This window comes from Phoxinus phoxinus, assembly GCF_949152265.1.
Source record: "Phoxinus phoxinus genome assembly, chromosome: 14".
NCBI classification, from domain to species: Eukaryota; Metazoa; Chordata; class Actinopteri; order Cypriniformes; family Leuciscidae; genus Phoxinus; species Phoxinus phoxinus.
Window position 1 is genome coordinate 29,293,865 of NC_136889.1, and position 17,714 is coordinate 29,311,578.

General features: G+C 38.4%; 1 protein-coding gene across 6 annotated transcripts in view; it reads right to left on the reverse strand.

Annotated features, from left to right (window-relative positions):
- meis1b (Meis homeobox 1 b) overlaps nt 1-17,714 on the reverse strand; it is a 256,446-nt gene that overhangs the window by 69,738 nt on the left and 168,994 nt on the right. For all 6 annotated transcript variants that reach the window (XR_013800192.1, XM_079635085.1, XM_079635090.1 and 3 more), the window contains 3 exons: nt 5,028-5,069; nt 3,560-3,666; nt 3,396-3,446 (listed from right to left, as the gene is read on the reverse strand). Coding sequence is in view for 5 of the 6 variants with exons in the window: in XM_079635085.1 (XP_079491211.1) it covers nt 3,396-3,446; nt 3,560-3,666; nt 5,028-5,069 (200 nt within the window). In the remaining variant the exon portion in view is untranslated. The remainder of the gene's footprint in view (nt 1-3,395; nt 3,447-3,559; nt 3,667-5,027; nt 5,070-17,714) is intronic.

Sequence of the window (17,714 nt, forward strand, 5' to 3'; positions counted from 1 at the left end):
CAAGACCTTTAAGATTTACACTACCGTTCAAAAGTTTGGAGACGGTAAGATTTGTAATGCTTTTGAAAGTCTCTTATGCTAACACAGGCAGAAGTAAAAAGAGCAATATTGTGAAATATTATTACAATTTAAAATAACTTTCTGTTCTAATATTTGTACTAATATAATTTATTCCCGTGATGGCAGAGCTGAATTTCCAGCATCATTACTCCAGTCTTCAGTGTCACATGATCCTTCAGAAATCATTCTAATATGATGATTTGCTGCTCAAGAAATATTTCTTAATTTCAATGTTGGAAACAGTGTTTAATGATTCATATTTGGAGGCATTTATTTGACATATAAATATTTTGTAACATTATAAATGTCTTTACTGTCATCACCTAGAAAATGATAAAACACCACAGATTATGTACGCTACCAGTCAGAAGTGTAAACAAACTTGACTGAATTTATGTCTCTCATGATCTTTTAATATATAATAATAGGTTTGTAGACAAATATCAATTGTGCATATATATATATATATTAGTGCTGTGTAACAATTAATCGCAATTAATCGTATCCAAAATAAAGTTTGTTTACATAATATATGTGTGTGTACTGTGTATAATTATTTTGTATATATATATATATAAATACACACATATGCTTGTATATATTTAAGAAATATTTGCATGTATATACTGTATATATATTTATACATACATTTTATAATATATAAATATAAATATTCGATATATAAACAACACATTTTACTTAAATATGTACATGCATATATGTGTATTTATATATACAAAATAATGAAAGACAGTACACACATATATTATAACACAAACTTTTACTTTGGATGCGATTAATTGTTGCACAGCCCTAATATATACAGTATATATATATATATATATATATATATATATATATATATATTTATATATATATATATATATATATATATATATATATATATATATATATATATATATATATATATTACATAACTTCAATTTTACTTCATTAAAAGAATGAAACTTAAATAATAATTAAAACAATTTAAATGAATGAGATGGATCAGAGCAGTCAACAAGTGCCCAGCATCCCATTAAGTTGGTTGAGAGAATGTCCAGCAGAGGCACTAGAAAAAATATAACAGTTTTTTTTTTTTTTTGTATTTTATTATTCTGATACTTCCGATTGTGTTACTTCATAGTTTTGAATAAAGACTTTACTATTACTCTAAAATGTTGGAAATAGTAATAATAAACATTGAGTATTTGTGTCCAAGCGTTTGCCGGGTAGTGTGTGTGATCTGACATGGCGTAAAGTAATCTGGAGAGAATGCTGGACCACTTTATGGGGGAATGGAAAACAAAACTCCAGTTCAGGTGCAGGCCACCGGTCCATGTACGACCGAATTTAATTATTGATTTTCTGAGAAAGTGGCATCAGTTACCTCAGTAGTAGTTACCTAAGCCTGCCTGTTAAGCAGAATAAAAGGAAGGTCAGGGCATGTGGAGGTCATTCGGCTTTACTGGGGAACCGTTGGTTGTAATTAGGGATAACTTTGCCATTACCACACGTTTAATCTTTCAAAGTCACCATGAAATCAAAATTGACAGTTCTTTCTTTTTTTTATGGAATTTTGCTATATTTATTAAAAATGATTTATCTGTGCACCTCATTATTTATTTGTACCCTTGTCATCTTCAATCTAAATTACTAGTTTTTCTCTTGCAAACTTTTCTCTGATGATGACGTGTTTACTGGCGCGAGGGCGGGGCAACCTGTCACTCACATGACATCACATCAATAGCAAAACAAAACCATCCAATCAATTACAGATGAACAAAATCAAGTCCCGCCCTACATTTGTTCTTGTTCGGGAAGCCGTTTCACTCGGATGCACGTCGCAATGTGGAATTAAAGACTATCGCAACTCTGGTTTATGCTGACTGGTTTATTTCTGTTAAAAAAAATGTCCTCGGAACATGCAAAGACAACAAAAAGAGTCATGTGTCAGTTTTGTTTCTATCAAAACACTGCACTCGATCAGATGGACCAATAGCGTGAGTTTGAGGCAGGACTGTCGGTTTCACTTTATTTCTATGATCCACTTTAGACAAAGGTTTGCAACTAAGACTGTTACAGGTTAGGATTATGGTTAATAGAATAAGTTGATATATAGTTGACATATAGACAATAAAGTTACTCATAGTCAGTAGATGTTAGCAAATATTAAGCAGACAGTCTAATAATACTCTAATGAGTTAGATCACATGTAGTTGAAAAGTTACTTATGGTTAGAAGAACAACAGATGGAGGGACTGTTTGGAAACCGACTTTTTTTTGTGCAGAAATAACACACTTCACCTTGAAATGATTGAATTTGTTCACCTGCTATTACATAAAAAAAATATGAAATGATGTGTTTGCTGTATATGTATTTTACAAGCATAACTCAGCAAAGGCCTAAGACGTTCCTCCGACAGAAAACGCATCTTCCGCCGTTTCATTCGCCGCTTCTTTCATCTAAACACCTGGCCGGGCGAATTACTTTGCGCTGGCGTCCTTGTGCCTCACTAATTGAACTGTAAACCCGTGTGCAGATCCATTCATTTTCCCCCATGGCTCCCAGCGGCTGATTTATCTCCACTGATGGCGGTGTGCATCAGCTAAAAGCAATCCTGTAAATCACAGGCCTCTCCTTCGCCGCTTTCATCACTTCATTAATTTAAGATATCATTACGGCCGCTGGTGACATAACTCTGAACAATGGTACACGCTTAAGATATTAATCTGCACGCTGCAACAAAGAGCCTCTCTGTCTCTGGCTGATTTAGCCACTGCTTATTTTACGCCGCTGATTTACATTGGGTCGGTAAGCCGTGCTGATTTGGCTTCTGTCACTGAAAGATAACAAGCTGTCAGAGTTTTACACCCTTATAGTGATTGTGTTGCTTTTACAAGAAGGCTGTGTCACTCGTCTGTTGACATGCAGGTGATATTTTCTTTATTAAAAAGGTATGCGCAGATACTACGCAGTTTTTGAGGTTAATAAAAACATTTGTTTTTTCATGAACTGATGTGCCTCATTGTATTTTTAAGTCTATGTCTAAGTCTATATAGGCCTATAGTTTTTAATTGATTATTTTTAGTTTACTTAGCTGTGATTATTTTAATACTGCAAGTTAAATTTAATGAAAAAAAAAAATTTGTTGACTTGACGAGTTTTATATTTAATTTTATTTCAGATATCCCAAACTGTTTTTGTTTTGATTTTTAGTTAGCGATAGTAAACCTGATTTTATAATTAAGTAAAATAAAAATAGTCTCGATTATGTCCCTATAGTGATGCCAGTCTGTATGGTGTAGCCATAACCGCAGCCGTTGATCTTTACAATCGGAGACAGTGTTCGTAAACACACCCCACAGTCTCTCAGAGTTCGAGTCTGTGACAACAAAAATACACATTTGAAGTCATTTTAGAAATTTGGGGCTCCTACCAAAATAGCGGGGGGAGTTCAAAATCACAGGACGGAGCATAAACATTTTAGAGACTGACCCCTGACCCTTCGGTGTTGGCGTAATTCCTGGTGTGGGTGGGGGCCCTGGAGCCACAGTGAGGGCCGTTTCTGTCTCCACGAGCAGGAGTTCCCAGACCAGCATCCCCTGCAACACGAGATCCCATGATAAAGACTCGTACCTGCATTTACGGCACAGTAAAACTACTCTCTTGTTGTTCTGTCGCTTTACAGCACCATAATTACCCTTGAACAACACATGCTTTTCATTTGTTTCTGCAGTGACAATAAAAGCAGAACGACAGACACTAGGATTTAGGCAGAAGATTGCTACAGTATGTACTAGTTATGTGCATTAATATACAATGCACTATATCATTAAAAGAAAAACTAAGTAACCATACTGCAAAATAAACATGATAATAAATGAGAATTCATGGTTATTGTGTGCAAAGCTGCATTGCAAATTAATTTTTTTTTTTTTTTGTATTCTAAATATCTCTATGTAAACTGGCATCGGCATGCATATAGTTAAGTGCAATATATAGTGAAATATATATATTCAGCAAGGATTCATAAAAAGGTATTTTTATCAAATAAATGCAGTCTTGGAGAAACTTCTTTCAAAAACATGAAAAAATCTGACAGATCCCAAATAGTAGTGAAATATCAGGCTTATGGCTCTGTATTGTTTTTATTTTATTTTATTTTAACAATTAAAAATGCAATTTTTGTTAGTACAAGAATCTTAAGACACTTAAGATGAAAGTTTAAAAATCTTCCAATGGTTTACATTAGAAGAATGTTTGGTAACAGTTTAGGGTCCAATTCTCACTATTAACTAGTTGCTTATTATCATGCATATTACTAGGATATTGGCTGTTTAGTAGTACTAATAAGGCATATATTAATGCGTTATTCTGTATGACCATATTCTAAATCTCTATACCTAAACTTATCAACTACCTTACTTACTATTAATAAGCAGTAATTAGGAGTTCACGGAGGCAAAATTAATAGTGAATAGTAACTAAGTGAATAGTTAGTAAATAGTGAGAATTGGACCCAAATCTAAAACGTGACCAATTTATTTATTTGTTTATTTATTTTTTGATATTGAGCTTCAAACTAACAGCAAAGAACTAATTGTAATATCTGCACACCAAAATGTAATCAGTCTTCAGCGTGTAAAAATGTGATCAGCATTTATTTCCATACTGAATTTTAATTGGTCTTTTTTTCTGGCGTATTTTTATGTGCCTTTACACTGCAAAAGAAGACACAAATGAGGAGTTATGCTGAAAATGCTTTCAACTGTCACGGCAATAAAAGCAAGAAATATGAATGGTCCCGAAAATATTTATTTCGTTTGATATTGGCATGAAATATGACCCCAGACATATTCATGACAAAGTTTCTTGCCAGGACATTTTTAAAAAGTTGGCTCTCACAAGCATGACGAAAGACAAAACAAGTGTAAATACAGAGATCAAGAAGTTCTTTACTTACCAGTCAATGGAGTATCTGCTTGGGTTACTTCAGCTTCAGCTCCTGATAAGGGACACACACACTAGCAGGCTACCTTAACATGTTTACAAAGTTTTGTCTGAGCCTCATTACGCCAAATTTAGTCGAGTAGGGTGGGTAACTGCCAAAAGCACTCCAGACCCAGCTCTCTCCCCAACGGCCTGGCTAACAAACCCCAGAAAGACACTGTGTAAACACTTTCCTCCAGTGCTCTCCAGAATCAAATGGTTTGAACTATTTGAGCAATGCTCTCTTAATGGTTTAATACGCCAGACAACTAAGCCTGAACACTGTGTTTAGGAACAGCTGTCCTCAAACAGAACTGGGGGGAAATCCGCGCTGGCAGATGTCATGTTGCTATAAACCACGCTACAAAATAAGGATGTAACTATATTAAAGTTTAGATGACATGAGAAGTTCAAATCTAAGCATTTGCCATTGAAAAGCACATATCGATCAAGCGACAATCTGAATATCATGTCACTCAATGAAAATAAAGGCTCTTATATACTGAAGCCAAAGTTATTTTCGTTCTTCACTTAGGGGTGAAAAGAAGTTCAAAAAACATTTGCAGCTGTATACTGTTAGCGAACATCCTGACGCTGTATATATATGGAAATATATGCGCTTTCCTCTCAATGACAACAACAAAAATGACAACGTTGAGAAAGCAGCAGTTAAGAAAGCATCTGATGATAGCGATGTGGATATGTTTGCATGAGCACAAGTCAAATCACATTTATATAGCACAGATATATAGAACAGATTGAACAGAAGAAATAAACCAGAGTTTTCCACGTCAAAGAAGGCGGAGCCAACTTATTACGTAATTGCCACGAACCAATGGTAGTTTGGCGTTTACTACGAACTTCATTTTTGTTCTAAATGATTTAATTCTTCAATTTCGCCAGTATATCAGGCCTTAAACCTTTTTTTTTTTTTTTTTTTTTGAAAGTGAGCGGTGCTCTTATTTCCCCCCTGTGGAGCCTGTAGACCCGTGAGCGGGAGAGAATAAAGGAGCAGAGGGGAAGATTCATTAACAGCACTCCATTAAATTTTCGGGGAGGACTGAGCCTGAAGGACCGGGGTCACAAAATGGGAGAGGGGCACTTTTGGATGCTCTTGACTAAAACTTAACCATGTCTATTTAGGCTCTACAAAGGCCATTTTAGGGAAAGCTGGACTCTGACTCCACGACTTCAGATTAGGTGGAGTGATAGGATTAGTCCTTAATGACTCGGACTTTGAAGACAAAGAGAGCCTCAGCAAAGAGGCTTAGATATGGAAGAATTAACAGAGCTCCGCCAGCGCCCTCCTCTCTCTCTCTCTCTCTCCCTCTCTCATCCTTTCTCTTCTCCTGACTCTCTGTTTGCTCTGCAGTGCAGGTAGAGGTCATAGAGGGCACAGGGTGACTGCACAAAGCAGTGGTCTGTTTCAAAGCAGCTGTGAGCATGTCCACTAAATACTACACACTAAAGCTCCAGAAACATTTACAGATGGGCTTGCGCTAATAAATGCAAGCAGCCCAACTCCACTGCATGCCTCAAATGTTGCACTGTGAAAGAAAGTCATGTCCTTTACATACAGCGCCCCAAGTATTTGGACTCCACAAAATAATGTTTTGTTGGTTTTGAATGATATACAAAATAGATAATACAACCCGGTCACACTAAATGCGTCTCTGTAGCACGCAGTGTGTTTATTGTGCAATTTATATGCGAAAATGAGTTTTTACGTGCATAGGATACGCATGGGTTGGTTAGGGTATATTTAGTAGTGGTGTGGGGTGCGTGTGTATTATACGTTTGGTTAGGATTAGTGGTGTGGGGTGCGTGTGTTTCAAATGCACACGAAAAATGCGTATCATATGCATGCTAAAAACTAATTTCCGCGTATAAATTGCACGATAAACACAATGCGTGCTATAGAGACGCATTTTCATGAGATCAGGCTGGGTTGTCAGACGTTATAGTCAATCATGTCGATAATGTGATTCTCTACACAAAGTGACTGCATATATCCATGGAAAATAATCAAATCACCAGTTGATTAAAAGGCACTGGAAAAAAGGCTAAAAAAAAACGTTTGTGCCATTTGTTTGCAGATGCCACTTGGTTGATATTTTAATGCAATGGTATTCAGACCGTGTTCAAATTCTTTTGGGTCCGCTGTGAACACACACATAGAAGTTCAGCAACAGTTGCAGATACTTTCTGTATTGCTCCAGATTGTTAAGTCGAGCAGACCCACAAGGGAATCTGTATTCGCAGAAAGATTTGCAGATTTCCAGAGAATCAAGATGCCCATCTTTCATAAAGTTCTACAAAATATTCGATAATTAAATATATTTGCCTAATTTAATAATGCTTTCTTTCCTCGTAAATGCCAAGTCTTGTTTCTAAAAATATCCAATTTTACACTGATAGATAAAAAAGGAACATTTAAGTGTCCTCAAAACCAAGAAAAAACTAGTTCAGAAGCAAAATTGCATAAAATGTGACTTATTCTAATAGATTTTAATGTGTATTTTGTCTTCATGCATGAGCTGTTCTTTTTCTTCATTTAGTCTAAGCATAAGAAATCAGTCATAATTTGTTGTGCAGATTTACTTCAGGTACATTTATCTTGTTTTAAGGATATTTAGATTGTTGTAGTTGGAAAACAAGACAAACATAGTCATTTAGAAAAAGATTTTATGCAGTGTGTGTTGTACTCTCAGCTCATTTACCAAATTGTGTCTGTTTAAATCTATTCCGCAGAACTGAGCAGATTTTCCACCCCAAGCGGCAGTCAATCCAGGCGGGGGGAAAACTTAGCGAATTAGTCATTGTGATAGTGATTTATCCTGAGGAAGGTGTGAGTGTATCTTATGATAGTGTGCCTCTTCATTTACCACTTTATTTCATTTCATCTGACTATAGCCAAGATTAGTTATTGATTACTGAGCTTTTAAATTATTCTAAAGCAAAAGCCAAATAGCACAGTCATTATGGATCCACTATTGACAAGCCCAGTATTTCATTCCATTTTCATGGCCATGAAGCCATCAAGTAGAAATGATCAAATAATAAGATGGATGATTGTTTTATGACTTCTGCACACTGTCATTAGCTTCTGCATTCAGGGAAGTAAATAATAAATGCAGTAAACGTCTCCCATTTCAAGCTGTTGCTTTAGTGTTGTTTGTGTTTTTGCGTTGTGTTCAGTTGTGTTGGTGACGTCAGCATTCTTGAACTTTGGGTTTGCTTTTATTTGTCAAGATAACCGAATTTGTCGTTGTTTGTGTTTTTTTCTTTCTTTCTTTTTTTTTGTTGGTGCAAAAAATCATCACAACAACTCCCAACTAAACTACATGGCAAGCATGTATAACACTTTGAGCCAGAAACCGGCATGTGCGCTTATCAGATTGGTTTTGCCTGCTTAATAGGGCAAAAGGCAGCAGGGCTGGGTCAACACTGAGGGTTTAGTACCCAAAGTGGCAGAGAGCCTCGGGTGAGTTTATCAAAGTGTAAAATGCTTAAACCAGCAGGGCAACACAATCCTTGGTGCTTAGCGTATAAATCACCATATATTCTTATTTACAGGGCTGCAGCTAAGCCTTGTTATGAGTAAATACATCCGCTGGCAGTGATTGTATCGGGGTCCATGGGAGAATTAGACAGCAAAAGAAAGTGAAAAGTGACTGTGTGTGTGTGTGTTTGCGCGCGTGTGTGTGCGCGCGTGTAAAACAAACCTCTTAGAAGAACCCAGCAGAGATCTGGAGAACTAAAGCACTTGAATACAATGCCTCCGAAGGATTTGTCTAAACAGATAGAAGCCAGTTCTTTTTTTGTTAAGAGCACAAAGTTAAGTTTAAGCTTTTTTTTCCCCCTAAACCAAATAACAGGATTCTAGTAGGTCCAAAGAAAACTGTCAGCGGCAAGTATGTCCAACAGTGCTATCTTCTTAATTTACTTTTTAATTAAACACACAGTTATCCAAACATAATATAAACCCTTTTATCGAACAACACGCGAAACCACAAAAGCTGCGAGTTTTTAGTTCGTTGATGTGTTCAGTTGCATCTATCTCCTATAAACGAGACCGAGGGGGAAAAAAAGAGAGAAAAGTTTCATATTTCTTTAAACCTCAAAAGTGTTGGCAAACACAAGAGAGGAAAAGTTGGCCTTAATTCCATCTCACGCTGAAGACTTTGCATTTTAACTTAGTGGGCTCAGTTGGCTGAGGTCCTCTCGCCCGTAAATTGGATATTAGAGGGCGATATAAAAGAGGCTATGTGTGCGCTCCTAGCAGGGAATTATTGCATCCAATATCCCATCCGCCCGTGCAGATCCTCATCTAATAAAGGCACAACTATATTGGTCTTCAACTTTATGAAGCTCCATAGTAACACGCATACAATGGGATTTGCCCGGGTCTCTCAAGCAGGGTTTAGGACAATGCAGATATCATTGCATTCCTCTGCTCTTTAAAGCCCTCCGCTCCAATTTAAATACAAGCATCCAAACAGTGCAGTGGCATTCTGTGGATCCAGCTCTATGAAGAGCTCAAATGTTTTAGAGCGGCGTCCTCAATCTTCATATTTTGCATTGGAAGGGCTTGAGTGGCCCCCTCTGTCCCAGACCCTGACCCAGCCCCCACCCTCAGTAATCCTAAAAAGGGGACACAGCAGCAGAGAGTGTGAAATTAAATACATTACAGCATTAGGGATTAAAGTGTTTTATGGGCAGTTGCTCATCCACATCAGACTTTAGCTTTTTAAACCCTAACATTTGATCTGGGTTAGGAACCAATGGCTGAGAAAGGAGTTGGACTGTTTGTAGGACCCACAAAAAGAGGGAGAGAGAGAGAAGAGCTATAGAGAGTGTGTGAATCTGTGTAAAAGAGAAGCCATGCGCACTCCTGGGAAGAGAGTATTTACGGCTGATCCTGTTGCTGGTGGAAAAAAGCGAACTGACAAAATCTCCTGCAGGAGGCCGGCCTCGGTTAAGCTGCTCTGCTTTTCATAAGTGTGTGTAACCGAGGGGTTTCCTCGCCACTGCTGAAGAGGAGATGAAAAAGAAATGAGCCTTTAAACGTAGAACTTTATGCAAATATTATTCAATTTAGCAATTCGGTCAGTTATCAATTTTGATGATATCTGGCTATATAAAAAAATCCTAAGGTTTAAAGTACAGTACACCTTATCTACACATCACAGTTTCAGATGGAATTTACCGAAAATTTAAATTCTGTCCACCTCATGTCAATCCTAAATTGTATAACTCCCTGTCCTGCTCTATCCCATACAACAGAAGATGTAGGAAACCGACCAAAAAGTCTGTACGACTTATGCACTGTATTTCACACCAGGTCTGACGCAGGGCTGCACGTTTGATCAAAATAAAACTGAAATCTGAGGCTTAGTGCAATTATTGAATAGCAAATGCGATAAATAAATGCACTGCGTGTTTCAGAGTGAAGCGCGCACAGTTCATGATCTGGTGTTTTCTGTATCTCACAGCACACAGTTTGCAGTAAATGCTGCTGCACATGAACTCATCTCTGCATGTGCTCTGATTTTCAGTCGCTTGTAACATGCATTTGGGAATTCTACACGCGGCAACCATCTTCCCAGTTGTGTAATGAGAAGCAGTTATAATTGGAATTGAGAGTTTATATTGTGCAATTCTTAATTTTTGCCTCAGAATTTAGATAAAAACTCGTAATTACGAGTTATAAAGTCAGAATCGGGAGATATAAACTCACAACTGCGAGAAAAAAGTCAGAATTGTGAGATAAAAATGTTATATGTTTATCTATGTAAAATGTTATGGGCTTAAAAATTATGTAATACTGTAACTGTAGGGCTAATACACTCTACAAATTATGGGTTGTTTTAACCCAAGGTTGGGTCAAATATGGACAAACCCAACCATTGCTTGAAATTAATGCTTTAATAGCAGACTAATAATCGCAGGTTTCATCAGTCAAGTCTGTGGCTTACAACCATAAATGCTTATTTCAAAGGGTGTCTTCGACGACTGTATATAAATATGAAGACTATATTTTTGCATTCAGATCCTGACATCCAAAGGCACAATACTTTCTTTTATTCCATGGATTTTGCCCATTTTCTTCCACTTGTTACCACCGTTTTTCTGCCACCACAATGCGCACGCGTCTGCAGTGACGTAACTGTGACGTCTGATGCCAAATGGTCCATTAGTAGTAGAAGTATTATGGTCATTTTGATGTATCACAAACATTTTATAAAAATTGTGCAGCCCTTGAAGATTAAACACACATTTTTAAATCGCAATCACAATTTTTATCAGAAAAATTGCAATTAGATTTTATATCTAGTCATGTAAACAATCCTGAAATACCAAGTTTGAAATTTCGAGCAGCAGATTTTCAGCAAATAGCAAACTCACAAAAATAACTTGATATATCTATTTGTCTAGATTAGTTTTTTTTTTTTTTTCTAAATTCAGCTTTTTGAAATCTAAATACAGTCTCAGTTGACACAAACAGCTATAACACATTTCCTCCTAAGCTCAGCAGTCTCAATGGCCACTTCCTGTTTCCTTTGAGAATGGCCCAAAATGGGAATAGCTATCAATATCCAGCAAAATGGTTCCTCTCTTAAACAACCCTAGTCAGATTACCAGCTATCATTAATCTTTCTCAGGAAAAGGGGCATTTGTCCATGTCAGACAACATCATGTTTCATGAAGAAACCGAAACTTCACTTGCCATTCATACTCCAATTGAGCGATTGCTGGGTTGCTTCGACAAATTACGAGCTGAAACGAAGCGTTAGTTGTTGTCTAGTGCTGAATGGAGTTGAGAGGGAACCAGAGGAGAGAAATGGCAGCTGTCTTTGAAATCACCGTTCGGGCTTCTAATGAAGCTCCTGGGACTCAACTCCAAACTTCATTAATTGGTTTGGACTCTCTTCAAAAGGTTCAAATCAAAGCCTCATAGAAAGGGTCGCATTGTTTACTTTGATCATCAATATCAATTTACACATCACATACAGAAGTATCCGTTTACAATTCAAGCTGAAATGCATGAGATCTAAGGTAATGTCATTGTCAGACATTCGGTGTAGACGACACACAGGATTCAGTCCAGGCTTCACTGTCAGTATTTGATATGAGATGGGAAAGTGTTTAAAAACAGCTAAATGTCACATGCGAGATATCATGACCCTTGAGGGGTACATTAGAAGCATTTGATTCCACGGATTACAATGCTTATTCAGTGCACATGGAGGGAAAATATGAGATGGATCTTTAATCTTCCCTCTATGGTCTCCTGCCGTTTGCTGCTGTCTCCGACTGCGGGGTTTGATTTCACCTCCTCCAGAGCAGAGAGCGGTCTCCGTCACCGAAAGACCAGGAGCCAGGGCACACGGGGGCCACCCACTCAAGTAGAAAGGCAATGGGAAACTGTGCAGTGGAGAAGGCTTAGATACCTTTCCCTCAGGAGTAATACAGGCCCATGGAAAGGCCTTGGCTGCGATCTGGTTGGATCTGAGCCCAGGCTTGTGGTCCAGAGTAAAGGATGAATGATCCACCAAGAGTCCATGTCGTGTGAACTTAAAACCATTTCGCTTTCTCTTGCCTGCCGTCTGCTGATGACATACTGTTTTCAGAATTGGATTCTGCACATGGATTTAGTCAGCAGAACATGCTCTAGGAACCATAGGTTCAGGACAGGTAAAGCTTAATCGACAGCATTTGTAGCAATAATGTTGAATAGCACCTTATTAATGTTGATTAGAAATTATTTTGACTAGTCTCTCAATTTTCTTATTTAAAAAAAATAGTGTAAGTGCACCATCGTAACATTGAAAAATAAATGTTTTGATGGGGTACTTATACAATTGAAGTAAATGGAGCCAATTTTTTAGAGGATTAAAAAGCAGAAATGTAAATATTACACTTTTTATACTACATATAAAACTTACTTATTGATCTGTAAAGCTGTGTCAGGGTTTATTTTAGGGTATTATTGTTAATGGCATTGTATTGTCATATGGACGAAGTTGCAAAATTGAATATATAGTGTTACACTGGAAAGACCAGTAAGTGATTTTTTCACAACAAAATCATGCATAAAAAACATCCATAAACCTGCATATGGTTCGTGTGTTGTGGCTATACTATTGAAACGTAAAGTTAATGTTAAGCCCTGCATGTCATACACATGTAAACGAATATGTGAATCGGATTGCAATGTTTAGGGTTCATATAAACATATTCGGATTGTTTTCCTTCCGGTTGATGAAAAAAATACTGTATTGGCCCCATATCTCAATGTAACACAATGTAATTTTTTAAAAGAAAAAAAAAAGTTGAAATACATTTTTGAGGTAGTCAGCATTATGTCAACCGAGCACAACTTGTACTGAACTTGTACAATGCGTATAGCGCTGTGTTACGTGTGGTAAAAACACTCTTGAATACCTTGGTGTCAGGTGGGTGCACTGCCCCAGGGACTTATGGGAGAAAGTGCAAACAAGGTGAGTCCCCGAGGATTAACTTGATTGCTAGACCGAACAGGATTACGGCAAGCCAACTCCAACACGTTTTGCTGCTTTCACCTGACGGGGGCATAAACAGTACGCACATACGATGCCAAGCACGGCTACAGATTTAAACCCATAAGCAGGTTTCTACAGGTGACAAGTCAATTATTCTCCAATGTAAACATGATTGGGGAGCTGACATCTATCCACAACTCAACATGTCAGCAATGGCAACAAAAAACAGCCAAAGACACACAAACCAAAGTAAGAAAGAACAGATAAATGAAATATCAACAAACAAGGACCAGGCCCTGGCACTGCCTGCTGGAGAAATCCAAATGAGACTGGATAATGTGGGCCTTCATGGGCTACATCCATGGCATTCCCCTTCACATTGCCATTCTTCCTGTTAGAATTGAAGGATTATGGGAAGGAAGTGCTTTGATTAAACACAATGGGCATCTATCCTCTGTTGATTTGAGGGATTCGGGAGGCAAATCCCTTACAAAACCCGATACAGAGACTGAGAGCGCTGGAGGAGGAGGAGGGGGTGCGGGAGGAGGAGGAGGAGGATGAAGGGGTTTGAGGTGGGTTAAGATGCTCCTCTGAAATGCACTAGCTCCTTGAGCCCTCCGTAAACACTCAAATAGAGGCTTCAGATCTCTATTTCTCCCATTCTGACTGCTTAAGCCCAAGTGCCAAGTGAGTAAGTTTGCAATATCCCATAAAATCTTGTATTGGTTATCACAGATTTGATCATTATCGAGTGGCCATGTGGATATGATTCCATGTACAAACCCGATCAGGGAGTTTATGAGCTGGTGATTGCTTCGACCTTGTGGTTTCGTGCGAGTACCAAATAATCCAATAACACGACAACAGGGAATGCAGCGTAGCAGGAGCAGTCTGATATCAAAGGTGTTGCTCATAAACAGGGTCTGCAAGACATAATGACAGTGTGTACAGAGGACGGCACCATGCAAACAAACCCCTTGTCATTTGTTGTCACTTGGCATAAATAAACTGATCAAGCATCAAGAACAGAATGTAATTGTTTACTTCAATTGATTGATTAACTTTAGGGGTAAATGATGATGCTCATTTTCATCCTATCTAATAATTTACTAAGAAATACATAAAGCGCAGTTCATACATACAACAACATGAATACAAAAGCATGCATTTAATTTCTAAATTATTTTAAAAAATATATATATATAATTCAATTTGAAGAAGAAAAAAAATCCACCAAACTAAAGTCATGTAGTGCAACCAATATGCAGATAAATGCATAAATGATAGGAAATGATCCTGAAAGACCCGAGACTTTTCGCCTTTGGCTTGCTTAGATGGGGACATTTAACATTTAATATTCAACAATATTATTGATCTGCCAGCATTGACACCATTATAAGACAACTGAACTGAGCTGGACGAGGACATCTCAGTTTTCTCCAGAGCGGCTAGATATAAAAATGAACTAAATTAATAACTTTTTACAACAAAAATGAACAATCACTGAACTTCCTTAAGCTGGACTATTACGTTATTTTCTTCTTGAAACAAACTTGTTGCATTTATTAAAAAGCGCTATATAAAAAAAGGTGCCTTCACTTCAAAGTCAACAAGTCTCTTAAAATATCCGATAATTTGTCTTTTTTATGACAAGGTAAGGTTCAGGTTGTTTTACTTGAATGACTCATGCCATGTGGTGTAACCAATTATTTCTTGAAAAAGCTATAAAGGTTTTTCGAAACTATGGAACCAACGTGATTTCAAATTCAAAGTGAATACTTGTCACATGTGTTTTAAACTAGAGTTTTTCGTGTCTTTATTTTGGACACTTGTATGTGTCATCATTGACCCATTTGATCTTAGTTGCTCTTTTGAAGTTTTCAATTGTGTATCGCTCCAACCCAATCCAACTATCTAAATTATTCTATCCCGTATTCAGGAGGAAGGTAGAAAACAGGGTTAAAGTCCAATTATTCCATACTAGTTACCTCATGTCCTCATTAAAGAGATTTTTTTTCACCTCGGTTTTAGGTTACAATCTTTGCAAATAGTGACCTAGGTCCTGCCTTGTCAAGCCCCCTTATCCCAAATGAATCATGAGGTCTTGTAAACAGTGCAGTGATCCAGTTTCTTGAGGGAGTCAGGCTGTAAGGGAGAAAAAAAAGGTCTGGGGATTTGCAATGGATTTACACATATACAGTTTCAGCTAAGTTCCCCAAGGTCGGCCCGCGAGACCTTCACCCGTCAGTGCCTTAAACAAGGCGTTTACCACCCAGTCTCTTCCTGGCCATACCACATACGGAGGGGGGAGTCCCACACATCAAACGCGTGTTCTCATTTAAATTCTTCTGAGCGGGCTGTGGGATTTCATTTAATGAGCTGAGAAGCGCTGTTAGACAGCTGACTCCGGAGTTGCCCCGCTGAAGGAGACATGGGCAGACGTCTCTCACCTCTGAAGCCGACCCGACCGAACGTACGGGTCCGACATCCAGGGGTGCATTTCCCGTACAATGACGTAACTCGCTGCGTAACTACAATAGTACGATGCATCGTTGAAGAAATCAACTAGCTAGTCGCGACTGTTTCCCGAAACCATATTGTCACAAAGTGGTTGTTCAACCACGTTGGTTAATGAAGTCACGCAGGTGGTGGAGTAATAACTTAATTATGAAGCAGTTTGAGATCGAATTAATGCGAGATGTCTTGCTATCAATTACGGACATGGCATCTGAGGACTACTCTGTTATTTTGCTTTATCTCCAGATTCAATCATAGGCTTGATCTTTCGTACTGGAGCACGTTCGCACATGCGCAGTCTTCAAAACGTATGACGTAAATGACATTTGTATGTATTCTAAATAAAAGATAAAGATTGTACTGAATATCAGCTTGCTTATTTTGCTCAAGATAAGGATTTCTCGAGTCCACATGTCATGCAAACAAGAACCTATGCTTCTAACCACAGGTCGAGATCTGTCGTTCCAACCACACAAGTTTGCGATGCTGTTTACGAATGTTCGTTGGAACTAGTTCCGGGAAACACCGACTCGTTGAACTATCCGGAAAACGACGGAACTTGCGACCATAGTTGGCTAACGATGCTTTCGGGAAACACACCCCTGGACTGTGAAAGATCTGAATTCATCTTGCATTTATTTAAAAAAAATAGAACGTCTCGAGAGAAGAATCTCTTTTCGTGACTCTGGCTCTGATTTGTGGCTTCACCGCTAGCGAGTCGCCGTATTGTGCGTCAAGCACAGCGGAGCAGACCCGACCCGAGCGCGGAGCAGAGGAGGCAGGCCGGGTTTCTGCTGGCAAGGTGAGCACAAAGAGGCTCTTCTGTTCCTGCGGACCCATCCCGGGCCCCTGCCAGGGCACTTTGGCAGCTTGGCGCTTCCCTGGGGCCGAGCACCGGAGCCTGCCCAGTCTTGCCCTACCACAACAGCTGCCAGCTCTCTGCCTCACACACACACACACACACACACACACACTCCGTGGAAGCTCCAGTGCTTTCTCCCCACACATTCAGTCTCTAACCCCTCAAATCTGAAAACTCTGTTTCCTGAGTCTGACACCACTAAGCCTCCCTTTGGCGAGGGCTTTTTTTCCTTCGCTGCTTTCTCTCTTTTTTTTCCTCCTTTCCATGAACGTCATCTCTCTGCAGGAAATGATACCCCACATTCTTGACTGTTTGGCTCCGAACAGAACTGTGCAACAGAAGGAGCAGCAGAGTATGAGAAGAGACAGTGTCTGGACGAATTGTCTCTTTTTCATTATCTCAGCGTGCCTCTCCGTATCTTGCACTCCCATTCAGCGTTTCTCACATGCAAACACACACACACTCACTCTATGGAATTACACAGGACTGTGAGAACATACTGTGTCAGCAGCCTGTCTTCATATACAGAGAGCTAAGCTGTTAACAAAATAATTGCTAACAATTTCATATACAGTATATATATATATGACTACTGTTTAAAATTGTAGGGTTGGCAAGTTTTTTTTTGTTTTTGAAAGTCTTTCATGCTCACCAAGGCTGTTCACCATTTCGAAGTTCATTTCAAGGTTGCTCACTATTTTTATAGCAAAAAGTAATACTGTGAAATATTATTACAAAGTAAAACAACTGTTTTCTA